Raw genomic sequence first — 27374 nt, forward strand, 5'->3', positions numbered from 1 at the left:
CTGAGCATTTCCAGCTGTGGCCCCAAGTCGCAACAACAGCACTTCAGATTTCAGCCTGATAAAAGAACTGAGAGCTCTGAAAAATAAACCACGGTCTGGGTATCTCTAGATTGGCAAGCCAAGTTAGCTGACACATTAGGTCTCAATCTTGCTCTACTTAATGATGCAAGTGTTGGTCAAGTACTCATTAAGGGACTACCAGTCCTCTGGTGGCCTAATTGGACATGGGACAGACAAAACAGAGAAACGGGCATATACAAAGGGGACTGATTAGGATGACAGGCAATCTTCAGAAAGCTCTTTGGATGTTCTTTTATTTTGGAAGGCTCTTTCCTAGGTTATTTTGGACAGAAAAAACAACGAAGGCACTCAGCACCTGTAACTATCCTAGGGACAATAAGTTGGATCCAATCCTCCCATGTGAGCTGACACCACGCTACCTTACCCGGAGCATAGTTATTGAACGCTCAATGCTGATCTCTCCAGCAGGAGATGAGATGCTTGGTTGCCATCATCAGCAGTTAAAGGGGTCTGACAGACAAAGGGCAGGATTGGTTCCTGTATGGGGAATGGAGGCAAACTACATTTGAGTCACTTCCAACTTTTCTTACCCAATCCATTTTCTCCCTCTGGGCTGGGAGTACTGACAAACCCAGGACACGGCAAGCTTTAGTCTAGTTAAGGTCATCCCAGGGGTACAATCACAGCAATCTCCCTGTCACTTAAAGCATAGCACAGTCAAGAAGGGTCACAGCAAAACCTGGCCTGGGCAGGTCTCAGCCCCCTGCAAACTCTATGCACATAACAGAGGTGGCGCCTCACCCCTACCCCCGCAGGGCCACAGGACACAGATCACTGGGGTCTTAGCAGAGGAGAGCCTGCAGGTGAAGCACAAGAGGTCACTGTTCCCCAGCAATGTTCCCCGTGCTGTGAAATGCAGAGGCAGCTGGCAAGGGCTGCACTGCTCACTGCTCCAGGTGACCTGACTGGACCCTGCACTCTACAGCACAGCCCCGCCAGCTACCTCCACCCGCTGCTGAGGCACCAGTGATCCAGCAAAGGGCAGCTCAAAGACACTACCCAGCTGTCTTGTCTACCCAGCAGCACCCCCTTGAGTGAGGAAAGGTCCTGCCATGTCCTCACCTGTGAGGGCTCAAAGATACCTAGGGCAGTTTCATCTCGATGGGACCATAAGTGACAAAAAAGAGGTAATTTCCAGCCTATGCTCACACTTTATTATATACAGAGACACAGTGAGTGTAAGAACATCAACATGGGACATGGACAGGAAGGGATGCCCAAAGGCACTCCCTTCTGTCCCCTTGGTGCAACCAGTCAGCATAATTTATACAAATAAGACAATATTTGAACAATAAATAAGTTTGATAAATTAGATCAAGAAATTAAAAAAAAAACATAGAAAGACAAAGCAGCAAGGAATGATTTTGAGGACTGTGACACATTCACAGCAGTGACAACACCATCACCATCTCACCTGCACAGCGGCAGCTGGAGCACAGACCCCCATCAGCACTTTTCTCTCACTGTACTATGACAAAATCCAACTGAGAAGGGGCAACCAGGGAGAGTCATACAGTTCACTAGTGCTGTGTTGTCATGGTCTAGGAGCCCTCTGTCCTTCAAAAGCCCCTTCAGAAAAGGTGCTTAAAAACAAGGTACAACTGCAGACCCACTGTGCAGTCACAGCTTGTCTGTTTGGCACAGGAAAAAACCCTCCAACTGGTCTCTTCTGTCCTTCAGATGGACAATGGCACAGTTATTAACTGGGTCGGGGCAGGGGGGTAGTGGGGGAAACATCTCTAAGGAACAGGGGAGACAAGAGATGAGGCAATGCTCTTTTTCACTTGTGGGAGGCAGAGATGCTCTTATTCATTATTCCAGAGGTCTGGCACACTCCTTCCACATGCCCTGGCACTGATAGACACCAGGTGGGTGACAGTGCCAGCCAATCCCCTGGCAAGGAGGAGGTTACCACAAGGACTGCAGAGATGCTGCTCAGATGTAAAGAGTTACAAGTCAAAGGACAGCAGTAAAAGGCCGCCACTGGTTATCCAAGGGAAAAATAACACTAAAGCAGCCAGTCCCAAACCCCTGGAGAGGCCACACAGATACCGATTTGACTCCCCCTGCCACACACCATCCCCCCCACCAGCAGCCTCAAGGCCTCCAGCTCTCTCCAAAAGATGCTGGCGGCTGGCAATGAGGGAGACAAGGACTCTGTCCATCATGGATAGCTCTCAGCAGAAAGGAGTCAACTTGACACCTGTCCCCTCCTGCCAATCCCCTTCCCATTTTGCCCCCAAAGAAGGATGTTGGCATGTGAAGAAACCGGGAATTGAAGGAATAGGGCAGTGAGAGAGAAATGGGAACAGATGGAGATCTGGGATGGGGAACCTGACCCCTCTGCCCTCACATGTACAAACTGTTACTCATCCAGGCCTGGTATCAAGTCTGCAATACTGTCCACGTAGTAATTGGGCACCAGATCCTTGGCAGCGGCGCTGTCGCTGGCCATGTAGGCCTGCGCCTCTTCCAGGCGCGACACGCCTGTCAGGGTGAGAATGGTGGCAAGGCCGCAGTTCTTGCCGAAGAGGATGTCTGTCTCCAGACGGTCTCCCACCATGAGGGTGCGGGATGGGTCGACACCAAAACGCTCCACGATGCAATCGAACATGTACGTGTTGGGCTTCCCCACCACCAGCGCCTTGCGGCCCGAAGCCGTTTCCACTGCGGCTGTGAGGCTGCCAGTCCCTGCAGGGAGGGAAGGAGGAGGAAGAGAAGTAGCCGCGGGAAGCTCAGCACCCCGGGTCCCGCCGCAGGACAGGCAAGCGGGATGCCGGCAGCCCTGCTTCGGGAGCTGGCAGGGACGTGCCAAAGCATCTCTGCTCGTCCTGCCGCTCAGGGAACCGCCTCGCCCTCACCTGGGACAGCGAGCCCCACCCGCGGCCACCCCCGCCACCAGCCCCTTCCCCCCCGGGCGGCGCGGGACGGGGCGCAGGCTCACCGGGAGTGCGCTGGCCGTCGCTCAGCGGGTGCCAGGGGTCGGGGTCGGTGGCCACCAGCAGGCACTGCGGGTCGCGCAGGTAGCCGCAGGCCTGCGCCAGCTTGGCGAAGGTGAACTGGTCGTCGTAGCCCACCAGGACGGCGCGCACCGGCTCGCCGGGAGCCGGCTCGCCCTCGCCCGCCAGGCGCAGCCCGGCGTCGCGCACCTCGCCGCGCAGCCCCTCGCCGCCCAGCACGAAGACGCGGCCGGCCCCGCTCCCGTTCCCGCCGCCGCCGAGGAGGCGCTGGCGGAGGAAGAGCGCGGAGCAGAGCGCGGAGCTGAAGACGTGCTCGGCGCGCACGCCGCGAAAGCCGAGACGGCTGAAACGCCGCTCCAGCTCGGCCACCGAGCGGCGGCTGTTATTGCTGACGAAAAGGGCGGCCTTGCCGCTGCGCCGCAGCCGCTCCAGCAGCTCGGGGGCGCCGGGCACGGCGCGCTCGCCCGCCCACAGGACGCCGTCGCAGTCGAAGAGCAGCCCCTGCGCCGGGCCCAGCACCTCCCGCAGCCCCGCGCCGCTCAGCCGCCGGCAGCTCGCCATGCCGCCGCCGCCGCCGCCGCCGCCCGCCGGCCGCCCCGCCCCGCCGCGCAGCCAATCACCGCCCCCCGCCGCGCCCCGCCCCGCCGCGCAGCCAATCACCGCCCCCCGCCTCCCCACCGCCACCAATGGGAGGCCCTGACGCTCGCAGGGGCAGGGCCGGGCCGAGGGCCGGCCCCCAAAGTGACCGCGGCGCAGAGGGGGCGGGGCCGGGCCCGGGCCGCTGCCCATTGGCTGGAGCCGCCGCGCCCGGCCCGCGCCCCCCGCCGAGTCCGCGCAGCCGCGGAGCGCCCCCTGCCGGCCGGCGGGCCCGAGGCAGCGCGGCCGCCATTGCGGCCCGGCCCGCGTCTCCGCCGGGCCCGCGCGCCGCCCGCGCTCCCGCCTCCTTCCCGCCCCGCTGCCCCCCCGACTGCGCCCTCCGGCACTTCAGACTGTTCCCTGCTCACACCGGCCTGCCGCTTTGACACCAGCTTCGCAAATATTGGCGAAATGTCAACAGAAGCACTTAGGCTGGAAAAGCCGCCTGACATCGAGTCCGGCCTAAGACCGAACTATGTCAGCCAGAGCGTGGCAGTGAGTGCCGCATCCAGCCTTTCCTGAAACACCCCCAGGGATGGTGACTCCAGCTCCTCCCTGGGCAGCCCATTCCCGTGTCTTATCACTGCCTGTGAAAAAGTTCCTCCTACTGTCCCACCTAAACCTCCCCCGGTGCAGCTTGTGACTATGTGCTCTCGTTGTCTGGGAGAAGAGGCCGATCCGCACGTAGCTACGGCCTCCTTTCAGGGGGTTGTAGAGAGTGATCAGGTCACCCCTGAGCCTCCTTTTCTACGGGCTGAACAACCCCAGCTCCCTCAGCCTAATAGAACATGCACTCCAAATATATGTGTGTGTATATATATATATATATATATATATATATATGTACATCTATATTTATATATATCCATCTGTGCGTTCCTGGGGCAATGCATTTTAAGGCAAAATGGGGCTGGGATCGTGGCTGAACGTCCGCGAATGGCCCATGGGGCCAAGCTGCCCACGCTGGCCCAAAAGCTGCAAGCAGTGTCTGGGCCTGCAGTGGGGGATCTGGGCGGGGATCAGGGCAGGGATCTGGGCAGGGATCTGGTGGCTGGGCTCTGACAGGGAAGTGGTAGTGTGGGGAGGTGGAGACCCAGACGGGGGAGCAAGAGAAGGCAGGCAAAGCATGCTAGGTGGTGTGAGCCAAGGGAACAAGGTGGAGGACGGAGAGATGCTATCCCTCAGGCCACCCCGGCATTTCCACAGTGTCTGCTGGGTCCCAGAGAGGTGCCAGATCCCATCTCCCCAACCTATGATTACTCCATGCCTCTCACCCTGTTCAGTTCTCTGTGGGCTGTCCTTCTGGGGCTGATGTGGCCAGGGGGCTTCCTCCTGCAGGAAGTGGCTGCCCCTTCTCTGTGGTTCCTGGCACACAGTCCATGGCAGCCGCTGTGTCAGCCTCACCACTGGAAGGCTTGGGGGATGGTGGGGCATCTCGGCTGTGGCGGGGTGCTGGCTGCGGAGGGAGCGGCGGTGGGACGGAGGGGGCTCGGCTGGGCGCTGTCCGTCGTGGCAGGGCTTTGGGGCTGGCTGCCTGGGCAGGAGCTGTGCTCCGGGGCTGCGCCACAGGCGGTGGTGGCATTGCTGGTCGGGCCGGAGCTGGGCGTTTGCCTGAAAAGAAAGCTGAGGTGGGCTGGACTTCTCTCGACTGGGGTCTCTCCGAAGGGCAGAGGGGGCTGCAGGCAGGTGGTCGGACAAACTGCCCCTTGCCCAGCTCCTGTCCTCAAGACACAAGCGCACACCAACTTTTCTGCAGGCTGTTCCCTCTTCCTTTCACAAAGGGCCATGAGCTTTGACACCTCTTTACCAGAGGTGTTCAACCCAACACTGGAGGACATGCTTCATCCATCCCACGGCCCCATCTTGGCTGGATCCTGGCCATGCTGCCCTGGCCAGAGGCCTTTCCCACAGGGACATCCCCAGTGCCCACTTGTGTGGGGAACAGCAGTATGATGACTAAACCACAGGAGGTGGCACTGCGGGGGTGAAATTTCCCAAGCATTCGGGGCACCCTAACCTTTGCGGGTGGTGTTGTCAGTCATCACTGGAGCTGATGGCCCTGCAGCTTCAGGAGATGTCCTGGGCAGTCCTGGGGATGCCGGCTGGGACCTGGCCTCGGGATCCCTGCAGGTGCTGTGCAGAGAACGAGGCAAGTCAGGCTTTGGTTGGGCATGGTGGTCCTGGCTGAGGCACCTTGCCTGTGAGGGTATGGCCCTGGTGTGGGGTGGGATGGAGGGAGGACATGGGAGAGCTGGGACAGCCAGAGCCTCTAGCTCCCATCAGACTTACACCTCTCCATCCAAAAGGGTGGGGGTGCTGGCTGGAGGGGTCGCAGGAGTTGGCTCTTCCTCTGGGACAGCCTTGGAAAGTCCGGTGTTTGTGGGTGGCATGAACATGCCTGAGACATTGAAGTCTACCTCTGGGTGAAGAGAAAGGAGGAGATCCTGTAAGGAAACACTTGCACCCCAGAGCAATGACCCCACAGCAGAGAGCCAGAGCAGCCTCCTGCTTCTCTCCTCCTGGAGATGGAGAAACATTCCTTTCCCTTCCTCTCCCTGTCACTCTCTGCTGTGGCCCACCAAGCGATACCCTGGCCCTACCTCCAGGGAAGAGAGTGTCCACGTTCTGGATGAGGGCTTCCACCACAACCTGGATGGAGGAGACCGAGGCCAAGTCCAGTTGCATGGGGTCTCTGAGAGACAGGGGTGGGGGAGGCATCAGAAAAAGGGTTTGGGGGTATTAACCCCAAATGGGTTTTTGCGTTCATTCCACAGGGGTCAGGGTCTGAAGGGAAAGCAGCCCAGCCAAGGGCCATGGCAACATGGGTGATGGGCTTTTTCCCTGTCCTGGGAATCCTGGTTTGGTGTTGGAGACCAGTGGTGTTGAAAGCCACCCTTGTCACAACTGCTTTGGGTCTCGGTCCCCTCCTTTACTACTTTGCAGAGTGGCTAAGAGGACATGTGCTTGGTGAGGGGACATGCAACCTGGGGAGCATGGGAACAAGGGACAAGGACTTGAGGATAGAAGAGGTGTAAGTGCTTTAGACCAGCCTGAAGGCTGCTGGATCAGCCTTTGCCATGGCGTTTGCCTACAGGGAACCCCAGCTGGGCCTAGGGAGCTGCCTCCCACCCCTTCAAACCAGACCTTACCCTGTGCTCTGCTGCGACCACAGCAGGTTTGGGCCCAGCACAATGGCAATGTTGCTGGGGGTCATTTTATTCACCTCCTGGTGTTCAGCCAGCTTGGCTAAAAACTTGATCAGATACCTGTGGGGCGAAAGGAGGGCAGGAGTTTAGTAGGTAGGGATTTGAGGAGGGAATGGCTACCCCTGGTGATTGCTGGGGGCTGAAGAAGCCCTGTTCCGACAGAACACCTGAGATTGTTGTAGCTGTCCTGGGGCAGGCGGCTGCAGGTATCTCGCAGGCTCTGCACACGACTGTCAATGTCCTTTAAGCTGTGAGAGAGAAGGAGGACCAGAGAGCTCAGCCTGTTCCCCGTGGCAGAGGGGGACACAGCGGACAAGGAGGAAGGCCAGTGTTGGCTGCTCTGTGCAGGCCATAGCCCGGGAGACGGAGATGTCCTGCTTTACTGGGCAGTGAAGGCAGGCATCCACGGAGGCTCTGTGTCTGTATCTCCCCAAGTGAGACAGAGCACCCCTGCTCCAAGTGCCGGGAGGGATGGAGGGGGTTGACTGGGGGCTTTTTGAGACCTGCCAGGGATTTCCACCCCAATGACTGGACCCACCTGGCCACTTTGACCCATTCATCATAGAGTTCAAAGGTCATCAAAGGCTGGGGCAGCTCCCGCAGGTAGGATTTCAGTGCACCTGGGAGGAGAGGGGGAGCTGCTGGCAGCTGAGGGAGGGCAGGGACTGCCCAATCATGTCTCCCCACCCTGCCTTGCTGGCACTCACCAGCCACAGCATGGGGGTCTGAGTAAAACTCCTCCAGGGCATTGGAGCCGCTGGCCAAGCTGCTTTTCAGCTTCCTCAGCACTGAGGCGCCTGCTGCCAGCCGGAAGAGTCCCTGGGGATGGGATGAAGAGGGAAGGGGTGCATTTTGAGTTTGGGACGAGTGCATCTGGGGGAAGAAAGGTGATGAGGGGGTCTGGAGCACTCCATACCTCCTCCTTCATGCCAGAAGCCAACAACATCATGACACAGGCTTCAATAGGAAGCGCAATCTCCCGGCCCAAGCTCTTGAGGTGTGTCTCTAGGGACACACCATAGTACCCTGCCACTGGGGTGTCTGTTGTGAAGGAAGGCTCTGGAAGAGGAAGGAAAATGTCAAAAGGGATGGTGGGCCATCCCTGGGGCCATCCAGCATTTGGCCATGGCAACATCCCGCTCCAAGCTGAACTTGGCTGGCTACAGGCAGAGGCAGGACAGGCAGCATCCCCAGCCCATGTCAAGCTGCAGTCCCCGACCTACCGGCCCAACATGCTAGCAGCAGCAGGTGTAGGGAGGGAAAATTAGCCTTTTCCAGCTTTGCTGGCCACACTTGTATCCCCAGGCTCAGCTGCAGCCCTTGCCAGGCTGCGTGGAGAGCCAGAGGGTACCTGTCTGTCTGTGGCTTTCCCTCAGCTCTGCTAGAGCTGAGTCCAGAGATTCCAGTGACTGCCGGTGGTACTGGGCTTGGATTTCCAATAGCTGCCAGACAGGGGACAGGCAAACAGCATTCAGTTGGCACCAGCCCCTCTTGGAGAGGTGCCCATTCCCAGGACATTGCACCCACACGAAGACAGGGCAAAGAGGGAGCTGCAAGGGGAGCCCACCTGGGGTCCATGGGTCTGTAGTAAGGGGTAGAGGGCAAATTGGAGAGGGGTATCTTCAGGACAAGCTGCTTGTTTGCACTTAGTGCTAGTGGTGGCATTAACCTGCAGTGGCTGGAGAAAGGCTAGCTATAGGCATCTGCTGATGCCTTGATCTGTCCCCTGCGCTGCTTGGGGGCACTTGGTGTGGATGGGGGCAAGGCTGGGCTCAGACATGTTGCAGCTGACATTCACACACTGGGGAGAAGTGAGACAGAGGACTTACTTTGATGAAGTAGCTGGCGTAGATGTCCTCTTTGGTGGAGAAGTGGTAGAGGTCAGCCATGTACTCATCCTGGGAAGGGAGACAAAGAACAGCAATTTTCCATCCCCTCCCTAGCACCCAAGGAAGAGAAGATACCTTCATGAAGCCACTTCATCTGGTCTGTGAGTGGTCTAGACAGGGCCTCTGGGGGGAGTGGGGCTTTCTCCTTGCTTCCATTAGTTGTGTTTGGGTAGTGGCAGCAACCTGCCCCATAATCAAAGTCCTGGCAAAAGTGGCTCAGGAACAAGAGGCCTCTGCACCTTCAGCTCCAGTGATCTCACAAGCTCCGCCAGACGAGGTGCTGGGCTTTTCAGAGACACAGGGCAGAAGTGGAGAAAGCTGATGTGAAACTTCCCTGCCACCCATGACAGATCCTAGCTCAGCTGTTTTCCAGCCTGAGGGGACCCCATATGGTCCCTGATTTAGCCCCTGGACCCTCCTCTCTGCAGCAGCTTGCACTTTGAATTCCTTTACTCTTTTTCTTCCCAGGGCTTGGGCCATCTCCTGATTTCTGCTTGAGGGGCTCATCTGCTTGCAGAGGGCAGGGCATGCTGGCTGGCTGCAGTCCATCCCAGCATGGGGTCACCTCGGACAAGACTGGTGGAGGGGAGCAGGTCTGCAGCCCTGGAGCTGATCCATAGGGGAGAGCAAGTGACCATCTCACCTTGCACTGCTCCACCTTCCTCTTCACCTCCTCCTCTTCTTCCTTCAAGATCTCCAGTTTGTTGCCAGCAGAAGATGCCCCTGGGCCAGCACCAGCCCCAGTGCTGTTACTGGAACTCTTGGCAGCCTGGTTCAGCCTTTGGAGTGGGAAAGAGGCTCATTTATGGTCTCAGTGCCAGGAATGTTGGGTAGAACTGGTGTTCAGACTTTCAGAGAAATCTGGCATGGCAAGGGCTACCCCTGGCAAGAGTTGGAATGAGGTAATCTCAGTGTCCCAAGCAGCACTAGGGCACATTACTGCCTTTAGCAGCAGAGCTGCCCTTCTCTCTGGTGCTGTGGAATCAGCATGTGAGCCCAGAGCAGGATGCACCTACAGAGGAGCTAGCTGGGTGCTCCTGAAGAGCTATTGGAAATTGAGTCTCCAGGGCTATTATCCTCCTCTCTCCTCCAACCTCTCTGGGGGCTGTGCTCTATATGTCCTGGGCCCTCAGGGCTGCAGTGTGCCCCATACCGGCTCTTGATTGTGTTCCAGTCAGAAATCAACTTCTGGAGGGTCTTCTTGCGCTTCAGGATGGTGGGGAGCTCCTCCTGGGGGAGAGAGGGCCAGAGTGAGCGGGGAAGGCCTGGGGAGACAGAAAGGAGTGGTATAAGATTGGAAAGTGGAGCCAGTAGAGCAGCCAGGACTACCTCACTGAGCTTGTTGAGCGGCTGCAGGACGTAGTGCTCCAGGGCAATCTCAAACTCAGCCACGATTTTGGCCAGTGAGCTCTGTATGCAGCAACCCATCTCCAGGGCTTTCCTGTGTGGGACAGAGATGAAATGACTGTGGGCTGGAGCCATGCCCCTCTGTGACCAACATCCCACTGTACCTGTACCCACGTGGGACCCTGAGCCAGCCCCCGGCCCTACTGTGCAATCGGAGGCTGAAGGTGCTGGCTGTCCCTTCTCCCAGTGCAACACCAGTGTTTGCTTTGGGGATGTGGTGTTGCGTTTTAGTTAAATGGTGTGCTCTGTCTCGCCCCTCGAAAATGTTCGGTTTATTCCAAGCTGTGATCCTCCCCTGTAGTATCGTGTATCTGTAATCCCATTGGCCCAAGCCTTATTCCGCGCCCACTTTGAATCTCCCTCTTAAGCCGTGCGGAGGAGACCAGATTCCCTCTTGGCCCCTTTTCTCCTTAGGTTCTCCCTCTCTCCCCTCCCCCTTCCCCCTCAGAAATCATGCTGCTCCCGGGGGTGGGACCCCAATAAACCCTCATCTAATCAGCACCCTCAGAAGCCGTGTGGAGTCTCCTTGCCTGCCCGCTGCTGCCAGTGAACATACAGCTTAGGAGCCCCCCGGGAGTCCCAAACGAACAGCAACATGGGGACATGGTTTGAGCCATGGCAGCCCCTGAGCCAAGACAGTGTCACTGCCGGGATCTGGCATCTTTTAGGGTCACTCTGGCACTTCTTCCCACCAGTACTTACCCAAGGCTGGACTCTGTGTCCAGTTCCTTGAAGCTCTCAGCCATCGCCATGGACAGAGCCATCAAGGGCAGCTTCTTCTGCACAGAGCCAAGGATTTGGGAGAGAAGTGACACCACTGTGCCTGGCCACACTGTGGTGCTCCTCACCACAGGGCACCATGGGTGCCAGAGTTCATGGGGGTTTGGGAAGGAACATAGACAGCAAGGGCTTTGGAGGGTTATTCAATAGAAAGACACTGTCTCTCAGGATTGTCCTAAATTAGTGATGATTGAGAAGGTTGCCCTGCTCTGCTCATCCCAGGCACATGCTGGAGACCACTGCTGGAGGCCACTGCTGACAATGGGACCTGGGCTTGGCATAGCTTTGGGCCACCCTTCAGCAAACCTGGCAAAGCAGGGTCCTGACATTCCTGGTTTTGGCAAGGGACAGAGCTGGGGTGAGCACAGACTGTGGTGGGAAGATTTTTCTCACCACTCGTTTGTCCATCTCGGAGCCACACTGTCCCTGCAGGCAGGCTTGGAGCCTCTTGGACACACTGTGAGCTGCTCGCTTGGCTGGCTCAATCCTCTGCTCAATCTGCGGGCAGAAAAATGGGACTGGGGAAACCATTTTGTCAGCCATGGGCACCTCGAGGCCATTTCCCCACTACCCAGCTCTGGGCGAGGATGGCCTGCTGTGTTGGTTTGTATGGGCTGGTTTTTGGTAGCAGGGGGAGCCATGGAGGTGGCTTCTGTGAGAAACTGCCAGAAGCTTCCACCATGTCTGTCAGAGCCAATCCCTGACGGCTCTGAAGATGGACACGCTGCTGGCCAAGCCTGGGCCAATTAGAGATAGTGGTAATGCCTCTGTGAAAACACATTTAAGAAGAAAATCAAAACAAAGTGGAGACACATTTTTTTCCTAGCCAGAGAAGAGAAGGAGGCGAGAACATGTGAGGGAAACAACATGGAGATACCAAGGTCAGTGGAGAAGGAGGGGAGGAGGTGATCCAGGCACTGGAGCTGAGATTGCTCTGCAGACCATGGCGAGACCATGGAGAACCAGCTCTGCCCCTGCAGCCCATAGGGATCCACACAGGGACAGAGATCCACCCACAGCCCTTGAGGGAGGTGCTGACGCTGGAGTGGGAGGAGGCTGTGATTCAGTGGGAGACCCGGTGGAGAGAGGGCTTCTACTTCCAGGCTGGAGCAGCCTGTCCTTGGAGGACTGTACCCCATGGAAGAGTGACCCATGCTGCAGCAGTTTTGGGAGGACTGCTGCTTGAGGGATTTGGAGCCAGGCTGTAGCAGCTCACAGAGAACTCAGGTCACCCGTGGGAGGGACCCCATGGTGCAGCAGAATAGCAGAAGGACTCCTCTTCCTCAGCAGCGGAAGAAGATCTCAGGTGATGAACTGACAAAAACCCCCACGCCCTGTCCCCTGCACTGTCAGTGGGAAGGTGGGAAGGGCTGGGAGAAGAAAAGGTGGTTTTAAGGGCTAATTTTGCTTCTCATTATCCTCCTCTGATTTTGTTAGCAATACATTCACTTTGTACCTCTAACTCAAGCCTGTTTTGCCCTTGGAGTGTTTTCTCCTGGTCCTTAACTCATGAAGCCTTCATTAAATTTTTCTCTCCTCTGCCCAGCTGTGGCAGGAGAGGATGAGTGAGCAACTTTCGTGGGTACATGGCATTTGGCCAGTGTCAAACCAGGACACCTGCCCAGCATCCTGCCACAGCCCGGAGCACCTGGTCTAGTGAAAAGGGAGCACAACTGGTCAGGATTCATGCCTCTGTGAGCAGCTGGGAAAGCCGTTCCTGGTAGCAGGAGCCTGCCAATCCCTTAACACCATGGTCCTGAAATCACCCTCTGGCACGCGGGCAGATCCCAGCCCCTTGACTTGGACGTGCTGGCAGGGCAAGTGGCAGGCAGGAGTGGGGCAGGTTCCCACGCCCAGGCACAAGCAGACACACGCCTGCTGGCCCAGCCCACACCTCACCTGCAGCAAATCTTCTGACAGGAGCTCAGTTGCTTCTTGGGCTCTGCAGAGGAAGGAGAAGGAACCATAAGCGAATGGGGATGACCTCCGCCCAGCTTCTTTGGGAAGGCAGGTCCTTATGCATCCTACCCGCCTCTCTTTGGGCTCCTGGGAGCAGGAGACACAGGCTATAGCCTGGGCCATCAGATACAAGGCTGTGGGTAGAACGAGCCTGGGAGGACAAGAACAGCAGGAGAAGGGCAAGGGAGCCAACTTTGCTGGCTGGTGGACACCCCATCAGACAGGGTTTTCAGTTCAGTGCACCTCAGTCAAAAAGTCCAGATGTGACCTATGTTTTTGGAGTCAGAGCGCTTAGCAGGGCCACAACAGGAGCAGGAAGTTTACCGCCCCTGACTGCCCCATCTCTCCCCTGAAGGTGAATCCAGGGCAGTGATGCTGCAGTCTGGTACACTTCTTTGCAGGTCTGGGTAGTAAGTAGCGGTGGGGCCACTGGTGTGGGATCAAGGGTATCCTTGTGATCAAACTGGGGTCCAAGACCAACACCAGCCCCTCCAGAAATGCCTACACAAACCCAGCTTTTTGTGGTTCTGCTCAAAACCAAATTCAAAACCCACTAGCCACCATGACCCTAAAACCTCCCTGATGCCTCCTGTAGAGGAAGCCTTGCTTCGCAGCCTGCGATCATTGCTATGTCCCAGGAACCCCGTTTGATTTCCATCTGCTGCTGCTTTTTCCCCAGTTCACATTTCTCTCTTTTCATTGCCTGCCAAAGCCAGTGTGGGACAAGGATGCTGCAGGAAACATGGGTGGTTTGGTTGAAGGCAAGCAAGATCACGTGAGGTCATGGTCCATAGAGGAGAGGCTCCTCAGCAGGTGAAGAGCTTGCTTTTGGACTTCACAACGTGCTTGAGGCTTGCCCGCCTGACATGAAGCAAAAGGGAGATGTATCTGACATGGATGAAATCTTGAGGGAAGAGAGATGGGAAGGGGCATCATGCTCCCTTCCAAGGAATGCAAGGAGAGCAAGTGGCCACCAGCATATAGGACTTGCTTCCTTGTGGTTAATTTGCTGGGCTGGCTGAAGGATCTCAGTGGCTCAGGAGACACGCTTGGTCCCCCTTAGCCACCCAGAGCTAGGAACCTGCAGAGGTGGCAGTAGGAAAGGGAGTGAGGGGGTTGGGCAGGGAGGGCCCAGCCGTGTAATTTCAGTTCTGGGTTTTGCAAGGGGAGAGCTTTGGAAAGCCAAAGAGAAAAAGAAGGAAATGGCAGAGGTAGAACAGGGACAGAGGGTTTTGCGTGAAGCTCTAAGTGCTCCATGGGTCCATCTGAGGACCCCTGGTTCTCTCCTCAAAGGGCATTCTGGGCTGGCTAGAGCTATGCAGGGCATTTGGCTCCTGTGGGGTACCCCAGACTCAGCAGGGAGGGCAGGTCCCGGCCCTCCTGGTCATTGCACAGCCAGGGGCACGTGGCTGGAAGGTCCCTCCCCATAGCCCACTGCCCCACATCCTGGCAAAGCCAAGCTTGGGAAAGTCCTGTTTCCTGGTGAATGCAGGAATGTGGGCCCTGGGAGAGGTAGCCAGGCTTGAGGATCATTCACTGCTGAGCAGCACCAATGCAGCCTTCCCAATGCCCCTCAGCTTATGCTGAAGATGCTCTAAACCCTAAAGGTTTTCCCCCGCTTTCCCCTTTTCCCAGGCCACCAGCCCCAGCACAAGCCCCCGAGGACGTGCATCCCGCTCCCTCCAGTGCTGATAGTGGAGAAGTCCTTACCTAATGGTGGCGTTGGGATGGGACAGCTGCTGGCGCATTCGATTAAACTGTCTTTTCATCATCTTGAGAGTCAGGAGGAGATCACACAAGCTGCTGTGCTTGGCTGTACCCGCTCAGCTCCCCTCGGTAATGCTTGGCATCGGATGCCTGCAGCCCCTCTTCTCCCCGGAGCCACTTTGCTTTTCCCGGAGGACCTGACCCTCCTTACTCCTCTTCTTCTCTCCCTCGTTCCCTCTTTTTCAGTTTCCCCAGCTGGTCCCCTCCCTAGTCCCTCCCAAGGGATGCCCTGCCTGCTTTCTTTTCCCCTCCCTTGAGCTTCGTTCTCTCGCTCCCTCTCCTTTTCTGAGCTTCCTTCCTCCTCTGTCCGCCCCTCCGCCGCAGATCAGGTAAGAACAGTTCAGAGCTCCTGCTCCGTTCTGTGTTCCTGTCACCAGCCCGCAAGTAAAAATAACTTCAGCCCAGCCTTAAAGGGGAAATTTTATTACAGCACACACATAACAAGGCAGGACAAGCACATGCCGCTGCCGAGCCCGAGTGAAGGGCCCACGCTCTTTCTTGCTCTGTCTCAGCTGGGGTGGTTCCCTTCCTTGCCGTGCCCACCACCAGCTGTGCCGCGGGGCAGCCCGGGCCGGTGCCAGCTGCTGTGCAGTTCATACGCGGCCTCTGATGCACACCCTGCCCTGCCTGGTCACCCAACCCTGCCAGCACTCCTCAGGCACCTCTCCGTGCTTACGGGTGCCGCTCCACCCTCTTCCCCTGCGACAAACCGCCTTGTTGTGACAAAAGCAGCAAAGCACAAGCAGCAAAGGCAGCCCTGCACCCCTCTATCTGCTCTCCCTCCCTGCTGTCGCTGAGGCTCCCCGGAGCCACCACAAAGCTGCGGCCGACGGCTGCTGCCTTGTGCCTTCGGGAGGTCCCTCCCCCCGCCAGAAGAGCTCCTCCGAGCAGGGCAGCAGCACCCGCAGTTGCACGGGAACCGCAAACTCCCGGTTCTCAGGCTCAGCTGTTGCCTGCTCTCTGCAGAGCTGCACCAGAGTTCATATTCTTTTTTTTTTTTTCCTTTTCTCTTTTTGTCGAAAAACATCCACTTCACACCACCACGACTTTTGGCGTACACTCTATGAGATGTGTATGTCGCCTTATTTCTGGCTACCCTCAGATAGGACTTTTCACCTGCACTAAGAGAGGACAGAGGTTGCTGTTGGCTGGGTTACATGGCTAGCAAAGGAAGCTGCAAGCCAAGCCAAAATGAGAAGCGGTCAGCTCGTGGGCAGAAGAGGCAAGAGCAAAGGAAAACGAGGCACAAGGGCCACTCCATGTGTGCCCTAAAGCCAGAGGAGCAAAAATTTGAGGGCTGCTAGGCTGTGCTTCTTGGCAAGGGTCAGGTCTCCAGTTACTGTATAGCAAAGTGGTGCTGGCAGCTGTTTTCAAGTGGTTGTGGAGTGACAGAGCACCACTCTCTCCCTGCCCAAAACACCAGGCCGTTCTCAACCTGCGGCAGAGCACATCTGATCCCCTACCATCAAGCCCTGGGTGCTCCTAACAGGCAGTTTCTTCAAGCACCTGTTGCAAAGATGTAGCAAAGGCCCCCCAGATCCTCACTGGCTGCATCAAGGGGTGCCTAGGCCATTTCTTATATGCAGTATCAGAGCTGCTCCCAGCCCTGGGCTGCTGCTTGTCAGAGGAAATCCTCCTCCTTGAACTCCTGAAATAAAACTGCCTTGTGGAGCTGCTTCCAAGTGCTGCTACCAGCAGTGGTGAAGCTGCAGTCATGTGGGGCATGGGAGTGAGCTCAAGCCCTGCTTCCCGTGGGCTGTCAGGCACAGATTCCTGCCCACTGTCGCTCCATGGGGCACGAGGGAAGTGGGCGGCACCCAGTTCACAGCCTGGAAGTGACTGCTCTCAAAAAAGGAATTGAGAACTGCCGGGGGAATTCCACCATCCCTGCTCATGGGAGCAGGGAAATCATTATGGCAAGGCCCTGAGTGACTGAAGGATGAACTACAGGACTGAAGGGGCAGGATGCAGATAAACTCCTCAGGGGTACGGGAAAATAAGGGGAAAAATGCATTCCTTGGGCCAAAAGACAGACGAGCAAGATCAGGAAAGAACTCTTTATTTCCCATAAATACAGCAGATTCTTCGCGCCGGGCGTCTGGTTTTAAATGTTTGTTTGTTTTCTTCCATTTACAGAATTTTGCACTGAAAATATATACAAGTCTATTCAAGAACCAAACAAGATCTGCAAAGAAAAAACCCATACAAAACCCTGAAGAGATGGGAAAGGGAAGTAAGACAGGAGAATCCCAGCATAAAGACCTTGCTTCCCCCTCCCCTTTACTGCTTGCTGTGCCCAGCTCTGAGACACATCACTTTCGCTGCCCGAGCCAGGAGTGCGAGGCACCCTGCTCCTCTCCATCTCACACAGGCTTCCTTCTACCTCTGGCAAGCCAATGCAGAGCACAGCTTGCCTCTGCTTTTTATGATCAGGCCTTCTCCAAACCAGCTTAGGGATGGGAAGCAGCTTCCATGGTCCTAAATCCCATGGGATTGGGGATTGCTTGGGATGTGCTACCCTTGGTCTCCTCTGTGCCTGCAGATCCCAGCTCTTGTGTCACAGTGATCAGGCGGCTGGGGTAAGCCCCCTCCCCGCCACAGGGAGCCAGGCCTGCCCTCAGCTGCAGCAAAGGTGCACAAGGCACAGCTGAACCCCCCCACACCCCAGTGCAGAGCTTTGTGGGGATGAGCTGGGCTCCCATGTCCCCCCAACTCCCAGCCCATCACTCACCCCTCTGCGAGAGGACACAGAAGAGCTGAGAAAACGCCCCTGCCCCATTGAGCTCTCCAGCTCAGCTGGGGAAAGGAAGTCTCACTGCTGCTTCCTCTCCCCATCTGCCAGGAGGCTGCAGGCAGTCTCAACCCCCACAGCATGCCCCTCTCTGGCCACCGTTCCCAAAGCTTGCTATGATAAATCCTGTGGGAACGGTGTAGGCTTCCCTGGTGTAGGGGTTCAGAACGCCAGCTGAAGGCGCTGGGAAGGCACAGAGCAAGCCCATTCCAGCCCCCGAGGCCCCACCTCTCATGAACAGCTCTGTAAGCAGCTAGGACAGAGATAGGTGATGATCACTCCCTCTGACTCCCCCCCCACCAAAGCAAAGACAGCTGTCTGCTCTCTAGTGCTGGAGAGAACCTAGGCTCTGCTCAGCCCTATTCCTCATCAGCTCCAGTGTGATCCCACCAGATGGAATCACTGGGGCCCAGCTCTAAGGAGGGGGCAAGGGGGACAAGAGAAAGCACCATAGAGCACGAAGTAGCTGAAGGGCTGAGAAGTGTGCAGGGGGCAGACAAGGAAAAGGATCTTCCTTTGCTAGGCCTTGCCCTGGGCTGAGGTTGTTAAAGCTCCCCATCCTTGTTCCCCTATGCACCTAAAGCAGGAAAGCAGGGTTAGAAGAGAAGCTGGACAGACTGGGGAGGGAGTGTCATCTTCAGAAGAGCAGGGAAGGCAACTGTTCACACACATGAAGCTTTCCACTCCACTTCTAGTCCTGTGAGATTAACATCTCCTGGCATCTCTGCTCTCCTCCTTGAGGCATGCTCCCTCTGGCCCTTGCCCGGCCATCTGGAGAATAGAGTGTGAGCACCAGCCCCCACCCACCCTCCCATTTCCTCTGGCTGCTCCAGCCCCACAGGGTTGGCTTCCCAAGGAATCTGCAGTGTAGTGCCTGCAACATGTGGCCCTAGAGGTTTCCCCAGGATTCTGGTGGGGGAAACTGGTCCACGTCCCCAATTTCGTTGTAGGTTTGCTCTCCCATGGTGAAGGTCAGTTTGTACCGTAGCCTCACTTTCTCCTGGAGATGGGAGAAAAAGGATGAGCAGTCAGAAGAAGGGGAAGAAAGGCATGAGGCACAAACCATTTGCATCTCAGATGCTGCTGAGTAGAGGGAGCAGGGATAGGGTAGTGAGGCTTTGCCTAAGTACCAAGACCAGCTCCTGTTTGTGCCCCAGGGACAATGCTGTTACCTTCTGTGGGTTAGCGAGCAGCAGGACTTGAGTGATGGCACTGGGGTGGACGATGGGATTGAACGCTGGCAGCTCCGTGCCTGAGGGAGGCTGTAGCTTCACCTTCATTATCTAGGGAGAGAGTGAGGGAAGAGAGTGACGACATTCCTGAGAGTGACTTGGCAGCCAGAAGCCCTGCTCCTGTACTTGGGAAGCTTCCGCTGCCTAGTCAAAGAAAAAAAACATTGTGCTAATCTGAAAGTAACAGAATTTGCTCCCATGCCCACAGAGCTCTCTCCATCCACCATGTTTTTCCTGCAGAAGTAGAATCATGCTTTGGCCCAGTTTGGGACCTCAGCTCCAGCAGCTGTCTCACCTTGGGGACGGCAGACTGAAAGACAATATTGCGGATGGGCTGCGGGGCCGTGCTGAGCATAGAAATCACCACCACAAGCACATCAGGCCTCTCAGGCAGGGCATCCTTAGCAAAGTGGAAGAGGACACGGAAGCCATGCTGATCATACACTGTCACAGGGAGGATGCTGCCTGTGGGAAAGGCAGAGACATGCAGCAGTCAGTCAGTCAGTCAGTCAGGTGGCCTGACAGCACCTTTCCCCATCACCCTAACTCCATACAAGTCACAGAGACACCATTCCTCTTCAGCCTCCACAAAATCCAACAAGCAAGAAGTTTATTCACATTCTTCCCTTCCATGTGTGCAGGGTTTAATCCCCCCACACCTGCCCCCCTCTTTTTCCCCGGCTCACTGGGTTTGATTGACTCCAGAGGCACAGTGATGTTGGCCAGCGAGATCTCCTGGGGCAGTGCAGTGGCAGGAGGCCGTGGTGGCACTGCAGTACTTCCTGCTGGTGTGGTGGCAGCTTTCGGAAGTGTAGCAGGGACAGGCAGCTCTGAGGTCAGAGGCAGCGAGGGGTTAGGGGAAATACTCTGGAGTACAGGCAGAGCACTGGGATTGTGGGCTGCGGTGCCAGAGCTGCTCCTGTTCTGCAGATCCCTCAGGGTGAGCCGAGGGGGTGGTTGCTGCTTTTCCCTACAGGGGGAGAGAGATGGAGGAGTGAAACAGGACATTGAAATGCTGTCCAGCACCCCAGAAACAGAAACAATGGTGAGAGATGCCAGACTGCACTACCAAGTGCTTACCATCGCACTTGTTGAGATTCTGGAGGCAAAGACTGCTGCAGCAGTGTCTTGCCCAGGAGGTCCAGGTCATCCAGGCCACTGCTGCTAGGAGATGGTTTCGGGGAGGATGCACCAGCATCTGCTTTGACTGGTGCTGTTGCCATGATAGGGGTGATACTGAGCTCATTGCTGTCTGAGGACTGTGAAAAGAGCATGCAGGAGAGCCCCAAAGCAGGGTTGCGTATCAGCACCAACCATCAGATGTGGCATGTTTCCCCACCTTCATTTGAGGGGGCTTTTACCACCCTCCCCACCCTCTGCCCTAGCTCCCAGTGCATTACCTGGAAGCTGTTCCAGCCACTGCTATCACCGGCCTGGACAGGATGTGGTGCTGGGTCATTCAGGCCTGCCAGGAGTATAAGCAAACATGAAGCTTACCAACCAAATCAGTAAGAGCATTAAATATGGCCTGAGTAAGACACAGAAGCAGCAGGGCAGAACTGCCAATGCAGTTGCCAATGGCAACTCCATCTCTGGCCCCCATCCTTACATGGGGGAGAGCCAGGAGGTGACAGTGGCTTTTTTCTGTCCAGACTGCTTCATTTATAGTTGTTTTCACTGCAATCGGCAGAAAAATGATTGCCACTGAGCTGACCAATCTGACTGACCAGGTTTTCTACTTGATGCTGTTGTACTCAAAAGCACTTGACTTAGGAAACAGACACTTCATTGTGCAAAGCAGGACTTCAAAGCCTTCTAGGATTAGCACCTCAGATGATTTCACGTGAACAGTTCTGGAAGTCCCGTGCATCTGTTGTCAGTTCATGACTTCAAGAGCAAGCGGAAAACAGGAGGAGCTGGGGGCGACCCAGCTGTGTGATCCCATCTGGGGATGGCCATTGCCTCACTATTGATTTACCTGCCAGGTCAGTTTACCCAAAACAAATCAGTGGGCACATCCCTAAGGGCTCTCTCTGACTAGCCAGGAAAACACCATGGGACTGAAGTTCAGAATTGTAGAAGAGTCCTTCCCTCCTCTCCCTCACACTAAATGAAGGAACCTCTTTGTCTTTCATTATTCACTTCTACCAGATCTCTCTCTTATTCATGCACCTGCAGAAGAAGAACTATCCAGAGTCAAAGAATGAAGAGTTTTTGCTCTGGGTTTCTCACCTAAAGACATGAGTTCATCATCCAGCAAGGAGACATAGCCAGCTTGGTCAGGCACAGGGACTGCTGAGCCACCTGAAAGGGTGGGCAAGGCTGGGTAGGAAGGGCATGTTGCTGGAAGCTCCAGGCCAGACAGATCTAGAAGTGCTGAGGTGCTGCCTGCAAAAAGAAAAGAATCTGAAAACGTTATGCAGTCCTTATGCAACGTGGTGAGGCCTAGCTCCCATCCTTCCTCACACCCATTGCTCTCCCTTCCAGTTCCCTTTCTTCATGCACCAGTCACATCCACAAGCCATTTCCTTATCTCACCAGCCCCACTCTAAGCTCCCGCAGGTTTCCCCTTTCCACTTCTCTCAGTCCTCTCTTACTCTGCAGGAAACCAGCAACAGGGTCCCTCTGCTCGACCTTCCTGTCCCCACTCTTCAAGTCTCCTCACCTCGAAGGGGACTGGCCACCGTCTCCCCATTGATCTCTTCTCCCCGTACAAGCTGCTTGTAGAGATTGATCACCTGGGTCAGATTGTCATTGGCTTGCAGAATCTCCGCTGAAAATAAGTGTGAAAGAGTGAAGAGAGTAACTTTTATACTCTAAGTCTGTCTGTTTCTCCCAAGCAAGGCCCAAGTTGCTGCAAACAAAACTACTGCAGAGAGCGTTTTCACCATTGTTGCTGCAGGCTGCACCAGGGTACAATGGCACCTCCAGGGCAGTCTCAGCAGGAATGAGAAAGGTCAGATATGTTTACCTAGAGCTTCATCATTGTCTTCTGTGTCACTGGCGAGCCGGAAAAGCATGGGCCTCATGCGCTCACAGCGCTGATACAGCTCCTGGGGGAGCAGAGAAACAGTAATGAGGTGAGCATCCTGAGTAGCAGGATGCTCAGCTGGATGTGCAAAACAGGCAGGAGGATGAGGGGATAAGGGTCACCCCATTTCTGCTAATCCCAAGGATTAGCCTTTCTTCACCTTCATTAGGTCCTCATTGCTTTCCGTTGTCTCCCCCTTGCTGTAGTTTGTCACCATCTCTGTCAGCAGCTTCACGTTGTTGTTCACCTCCTCAATGGCATTCACCCTCCTGGAGATCTTCTCCATGCGCTTTTGGTCCTGGAGGGGAAGCACATGGGGAAGGATGTCCTCACTTGGAGAGGAGGAAGGCCAGACCAGCCAACACTGCCCTCAAAACAGCTCCCACTCCAGGGGAAAACTCCAGGTCATCTCTGGGCAGGAACATGCCAGACAGGGATGGAATTGCTGTAGATCTAGTGCTGCAGCAGGGCTCGGGCCACAGAATGCACTCAGAGCCATTCCTCCAAGTAGCCAGGGGATGGCAGAACTCACGCAAGGACACTTTCACAGCTGCTGCACCCAAATTTTGGGCAGAAGCTCCATACGTCTGCATGAGGTCACAAAGCCAGTCCTCCTTTGGTGCCAGCCATCACCACCCAGACCATGACCCCCCCAGCTCCCCTCTTCCCCTGTCATACCTCCTGAACCATCTCCTTGATGAGCTTGTTGGCAGCCCGGAGATCCTCAGGATGGGAACTTTTCAGGAGGCGAGCCAGCGTCTGCAAAATAGAAGGTACTTCTGAGCCCAAGCTGAGGGATGGCAGCCAGAGTCACTCCTGCAACGCTAGAGCCAATAGCTGCCCCCATCCCAAACCTGTATCTGGCAGAGGCAGTGGACAACTCCAACCCTTTAGAAAGCCCAGCCACAGAAGCCTGTGGGCTATCAGAGACCAGAGAGAGAAGTACAACTGGCTTTCTTTTTCCTGTTGTAGTTCTGGTTAAGCAAGCTAGGTCTTTCCCTGAAGATCCCCTGCATTCAAAATCTGCTCCGGCCTGCCCATTACCCACCATGGAGAGTCTGGAGCGCAGCAGCACTGAGACAGGAAGAGAGCCTGGTTTATGCAAGAATTGCCATGGCATTGTAATGGACTCCTCCCTGCACCTCTTCACATGCCTCTTTGCTGGTGAAGAGAGAGAGCTCCCGCTTCCTCTCCCTCTCCATAGTCAGTGAACAGTCCCACTGCCCATCTACAAATCCTCATTTTCAGACTCTGAGCCATGGAGGCAAACTATATCCCTTGCAGCAAACTGGCAACATACTCCTGCTGCAAAACTAGACCCAGAAGAGCCCAATACTTGCTTAAATGTATCAGCACTGATACTGCAGAGGTTTGCCTGAGTGGTGACACAATTCTGATGGAAAGACAACACGGGATGGGTCCAGGTGGCTATAAGTGGTTGGGCAATAAGCAGATTGCAGTGCTGGGGGTGGGGAAGAGATAACAGCAGGAGCATCTGGGGCTGAGATTTAAACCTCATGGCCAGGTAACTCCAAAGTCTAGCGAGCTCACAGCAGCAAACCTCCCCAAATCTGCTTGGGCCAATGTCAGCGCCTCACCCTTTGCACCATCCTGCAGCTAAGTGCTCCAAAGGTCACACAGACCCACATGCCCCACCCCTCTGGATGTTTTCTTTCTCATGATTTTGGAACAGGCCCTCAGCATTCCTGTGATGCATTTTCTGAAGGACAGCATGTGCAGCAGGGACCTTGACTCTCCCACATCAGGAGACCATAAGGTAATGGAGCAGGAAGATGATGATACTGTCCCACTGCTTGCACAGAGCCCTTACCTTGGATTTTTCTTCATCATCAAAGATGACGTTCTTGGGTCGAGGAGGAGGTGGTGGGAAAGAAGTGTCATCAGGAAGTTTGGGGTCACACTTCACAATCCCTGCAGTAGAAGGAGAGATCAGGAGGACTCACCCACGCAGGGATGGCACTGCCACTCAGGTCTTTTTTCCCTGATGGCCCACCAAATCCAGCTGGTACTGGGACTGAGGGTGTGTGGGTTAGCTCCTGTTACAGAAGATCCTGGATTGTGTTTCCGTTCCCCATTAATATCCTCTCTTAGAAAACTCCAGCATATACTGCCAAAGTACTTGCAGCCCTTCAGCCCCAGACCTTTCCAGTGCCCCATCTCCCATGTGAGTAAGCAGATGTGCCCTCCAACCCAGCAACTCCCTCTGCTCAGCCAGGAGCCCCAAGGCACCTGCTGTCTCCTGACCCTGGTGGTGAGTCAGACTGATGGATGCCCTGGGTCGGGGCAGAGGGAAGGGAGAGCTTGTTTCAGATTTTTCCCAGACAAAAAATGAAGGAGGGCAAAACCATCTGTCCACTGCCCCTTCCAGACCACTGCCTCTCACCTTGTTTCTTCAGCATCTGGTAGGCTTCAGATATCTTCACCTCATGAGGCAGCCCTAATGTCCAGCTGTACATCAGCTCCAGGATCTTTGACTTCACTTTTTCTGATGTCCGGCTGCCAAGATACTAGAGGAAGAGAAAAGAGGAGGCATGAAGCTGATCTGAGCCGCTGCAAGTCTGGCCTTCCTCTCCTTACCCTCCCAGGAGAAGTAGAGACCGTTCCCAATGGCAGAAGGAGGAAAGAGGAAGCAAGCAGGAAAGCTCATGAGGGCCTTGCAACACATCCTATGCTGTGCCTGGTTTCCATCACAGGAAAAACAAGAGGTGTGAGAAACGCTGCAGCAGCAGCTCCTCAGCGACACACAGGGACAGGTGGGAAGGCTCAGGCAGGTCTCCTGTCACCTTGTGAAGGGAAGGGTCCCATGAAAAGAAGCTGCTCAGCAAGGCAGCCCTTCAGGAATGAGGGGACAGCAGGGCTGGGAGAGGGATGTGGGTAATGGTCTCTGAGGCAGGGCCCCGAGCAAGGTGAGCCCCAGCTGACCAGCACCCAGCAGGCGCCATGCAATCATCTTTCAGCCTTTTCACATGGGTTTGATGGCAGAAACACTGCCATCACTGGTGGCAGAAACAGTGCATGTGCCACCAGAAACAAGTGGCTTAAGGCAGAGGACATACTCTACAGTGTCAAGCAAGAGAACTTTAGGATGCTGCTGTCACTGTCCAGGGCTATTCATCATCACAGATCACAAGCTGTGACTGGCAGAGAAAGGTTTTCCTTAGTCATATGTAGCCTGTGTTCCCTTAACTCTACACTTGCTGGTGTTCACTGCCTTGACTGAAACGGGGGAGCCGCACAGCTTGTTCCGCTGCAGGAACAGCAGCATCAGCAGAGGAGCAGGCACTGACTTGGTCCTTCAGATGGACTCGCCAGAACACCACTGACCAAGCCTGGGCTTGCCTTCCAAGAGTGTCTCAATCAGGTTGGGACACCCCAGAGAGACATGGTCCTGTCGAGGCTGGGGGAGGTTCCTGAACACATGCAGCACAGACAGAGCTCGACAGGGATGCAGGGAAGGTGACTCGAGGCACGCACATGAGCTCAGTAGTCTCACAAGTGCTGGCTGCACCATGTCCAGTTGGCCCTCAGCTTCCTACAACAAAAATCAGCCTGAAACAGAGGGGTGAAAACTCACTTCCCACCAGAAAACTCACCGGGAAACAAGGACTAGATCTCCTACTAACACTGTCCTATTTTGCTCACATCCCCGTGGGTGTCTGACCTTTTTTCTCAGCCACCACTTCTTCCCAAAGCCCTCCTGCCACCAGGCACCAGTCCCTTCCAGCACGATGCCGTGAGACCCACCTTAGGGGACACCACCTTGATGAGCTCGTTGAGGAAGCGGAATTTGCCCACCTCATCGTGGAAGCGTTTGCCACAACTCTTCATGCAGGACTCCAGCACCTGGGGAGAGGGGCCAGGTGAGTCCTAGCATGGAGTCAGCAGCAGGATCAGGAGCCAGCTCCTTCCTGCTTCCCCCTCACCAGGTACAGAGCCTGTGGCTACTGTCACAGCAGCACAAAGGGACATCCCCTGTTCTCTCCCAGGTGGTCAAGCTCCCTCCCACAGGGAAGAAAGATTCTCGTCTTTGGGGCCAGTTTTTGCAGACATGGTTCAACAGCCCATCCAAAGGGTTACCCTTAGGGAGGTCACAAACACCAGGGTTTCAAAGTATGGATCCACAACACGATTAAGAATCATTTAGTCCTTTAGGTTGGAAAATACCATCAAGATCAAACAGTCCAACCATTAACACAGCACTGCCAAGGTCCACCACAACAAAAAGCCAAAAAGCTTCCTATTCAACTTCAACAGGCTATGATCCTTCTAGGAACAAAACCTTTCCAAGTAACCTCTCCGGACTTGTGGAACCAACTTCAGTCCCTCTCCCACCCAAGGGCCCAGGTGCTCCAGGGCTTTCTCAGAAGGAATTCAAAGCTTCCCATGCTCCTCCAGTCAAACTGGAGCATCTCCATGCCCTGCCCCTCCATCTAGTTCTACCAGCCGGCAGATGCCCTTACCGCGAGGGCCTGGATAGCTTCCCATTCCTGTGGAGACTGGATCTTGTGGGCAAGAAGCCGGGTGGCAAGTGGAGGACTGGAAGGAGTGAGAAGAAAAGAAAAGCTCGCTGGTTATTGACAAAATGTCTGGTACCTGCATTTCTGTCCGGGAATCCACAGTTGAAAAGCATGTTGCAAGTTGAAGATGCTGATAAGGCACTAAGACACCTCAAAATCTGAAGGGAACCTTGCATTAGCGGACCCCCCACCTACCCCCCAGCTTGAGGGCTTTCATGCCTATTCAGCTCTTGGGACAATCCCGCTGGATTTTGCTGGGTGGGAAATCATAACCAGGCCTGTGACCTGGAGAAGCCTAGGGAAAGGACAAAGCACTTACCCCTCTAGCTCCTTATTGAGCTGCTCACAGAATGCATTGATACCATCCCAGTCCAGGTCCTTGTTCAGGGGGTTCGTGGCTTTGTCTGCGGGCAGGAGGAGGGGGACGGTGAGAAGAAAAACCCAACAGGCACCCACTCTGTGCAGGGACATCATTGATCCCACTCCCTCCCTGCCAACTCCAGCGGGTGCAGCAGCAGGGGACGGCATGGCGGGAGAAACACACTCATGTCCACTCTCCCCTTCCCACGGCAGCCCTGTGCACCAACTCTCGCCCCCTCCTCCCTGCTGATCCACCGTACCCCTGCCTCCGGCTCGGCCCTGGGGTCTCACCGCCGCCCCCCGGGTGCGCCCGCAGCCTCGGCCACCAGGCGCGACCCCCAGCGCCGCTCCCTCACACCCCGGCGCCCCCCACGCCGCGCCCTCCCCGCCCCATGGCGAGGGGAGCGGTGGTCGCAGCCGCACTCACTGATGCGCGCCTCCAGCGTCTCGGGCTCCATGTCGGCGGCCCGCGGCTCCTCACCGGGGCAGCGCCGCTCCGCCGCCGCCCTCCCGCCGGGCCCGGCGCGGCCGCGCCATGGAGAGTCCCGAGCGCTCTGGCCACAGAGAGCCGGAAGCCGGCCGTGCAGAGCGCCGCTCCGCTGCCAGCGCGCCCCCTGCCGGCCCGCACCCCCGCGGCACCATGAGCTCACCGCGCAGGGGCAGGGAAAGGCGCGGGAGGCGGGAGGAAGCGGAAGGAAGCGGAAGGTCCTCCCGGAGAAGGACACAGCGGGCAAGCG

At 56.0% G+C, this 27374-nt stretch overlaps 3 protein-coding genes across 4 annotated transcripts; all 3 read right to left on the reverse strand.

Annotated features, from left to right (window-relative positions):
- Positions 1-1209: 1209 nt before the first annotated feature.
- LOC119708744 (pyridoxal phosphatase) lies at positions 1210-3641 on the reverse strand. Its single transcript, XM_038155509.1, has 2 exons — positions 3026-3641; positions 1210-2772 (listed from the first exon to the last, which is right to left on the reverse strand). Exons 1-2 carry the CDS (start codon positions 3600-3602, stop codon positions 2447-2449), a joined length of 903 nt encoding a protein of 300 aa, XP_038011437.1. The 5' UTR covers positions 3603-3641; the 3' UTR covers positions 1210-2446.
- An 836-nt stretch (positions 3642-4477) lies between these two features.
- On the reverse strand, positions 4478-15531 carry SH3BP1 (SH3 domain binding protein 1). Of its 2 annotated transcripts, none has more exons than XM_038155563.1 (18): positions 14629-15531; positions 12859-12901; positions 11353-11457; positions 10882-10958; positions 10102-10213; positions 9926-10002; positions 9416-9551; positions 8713-8781; positions 8235-8325; positions 7800-7942; positions 7591-7702; positions 7422-7503; positions 7051-7131; positions 6827-6943; positions 6278-6369; positions 5967-6096; positions 5695-5810; positions 4478-5288 (listed from the first exon to the last, which is right to left on the reverse strand). In XM_038155563.1, exons 1-18 carry the CDS (start codon positions 14688-14690, stop codon positions 4957-4959), a joined length of 1977 nt encoding a protein of 658 aa, XP_038011491.1. In that variant the 5' UTR covers positions 14691-15531; the 3' UTR covers positions 4478-4956. The 2 variants fall into 2 exon arrangements, with proteins under 2 accessions (XP_038011491.1, XP_038011492.1); XM_038155564.1 differs by having other exon boundaries at positions 11353-11477.
- Positions 15532-16724: 1193 nt separating this feature from the next.
- On the reverse strand, positions 16725-27374 carry GGA1 (golgi associated, gamma adaptin ear containing, ARF binding protein 1). Its single transcript, XM_038153626.1, has 17 exons — positions 27065-27374; positions 26597-26681; positions 26221-26296; positions 25505-25603; positions 24144-24267; positions 23571-23671; positions 22418-22498; positions 21900-22037; positions 21680-21761; positions 21374-21481; positions 20941-21096; positions 20109-20173; positions 19789-19967; positions 19395-19678; positions 19004-19173; positions 18649-18759; positions 16725-18476 (listed from the first exon to the last, which is right to left on the reverse strand). The coding sequence occupies exons 1-17, from the start codon at positions 27093-27095 to the stop codon at positions 18366-18368; spliced, it is 2001 nt and encodes a 666-aa protein (XP_038009554.1). The 5' UTR covers positions 27096-27374; the 3' UTR covers positions 16725-18365.

The sequence above is a fragment of the Motacilla alba genome, chromosome 1A, assembly GCF_015832195.1.
Source record: "Motacilla alba alba isolate MOTALB_02 chromosome 1A, Motacilla_alba_V1.0_pri, whole genome shotgun sequence".
Classification (NCBI taxonomy): Eukaryota; Metazoa; Chordata; class Aves; order Passeriformes; family Motacillidae; genus Motacilla; species Motacilla alba.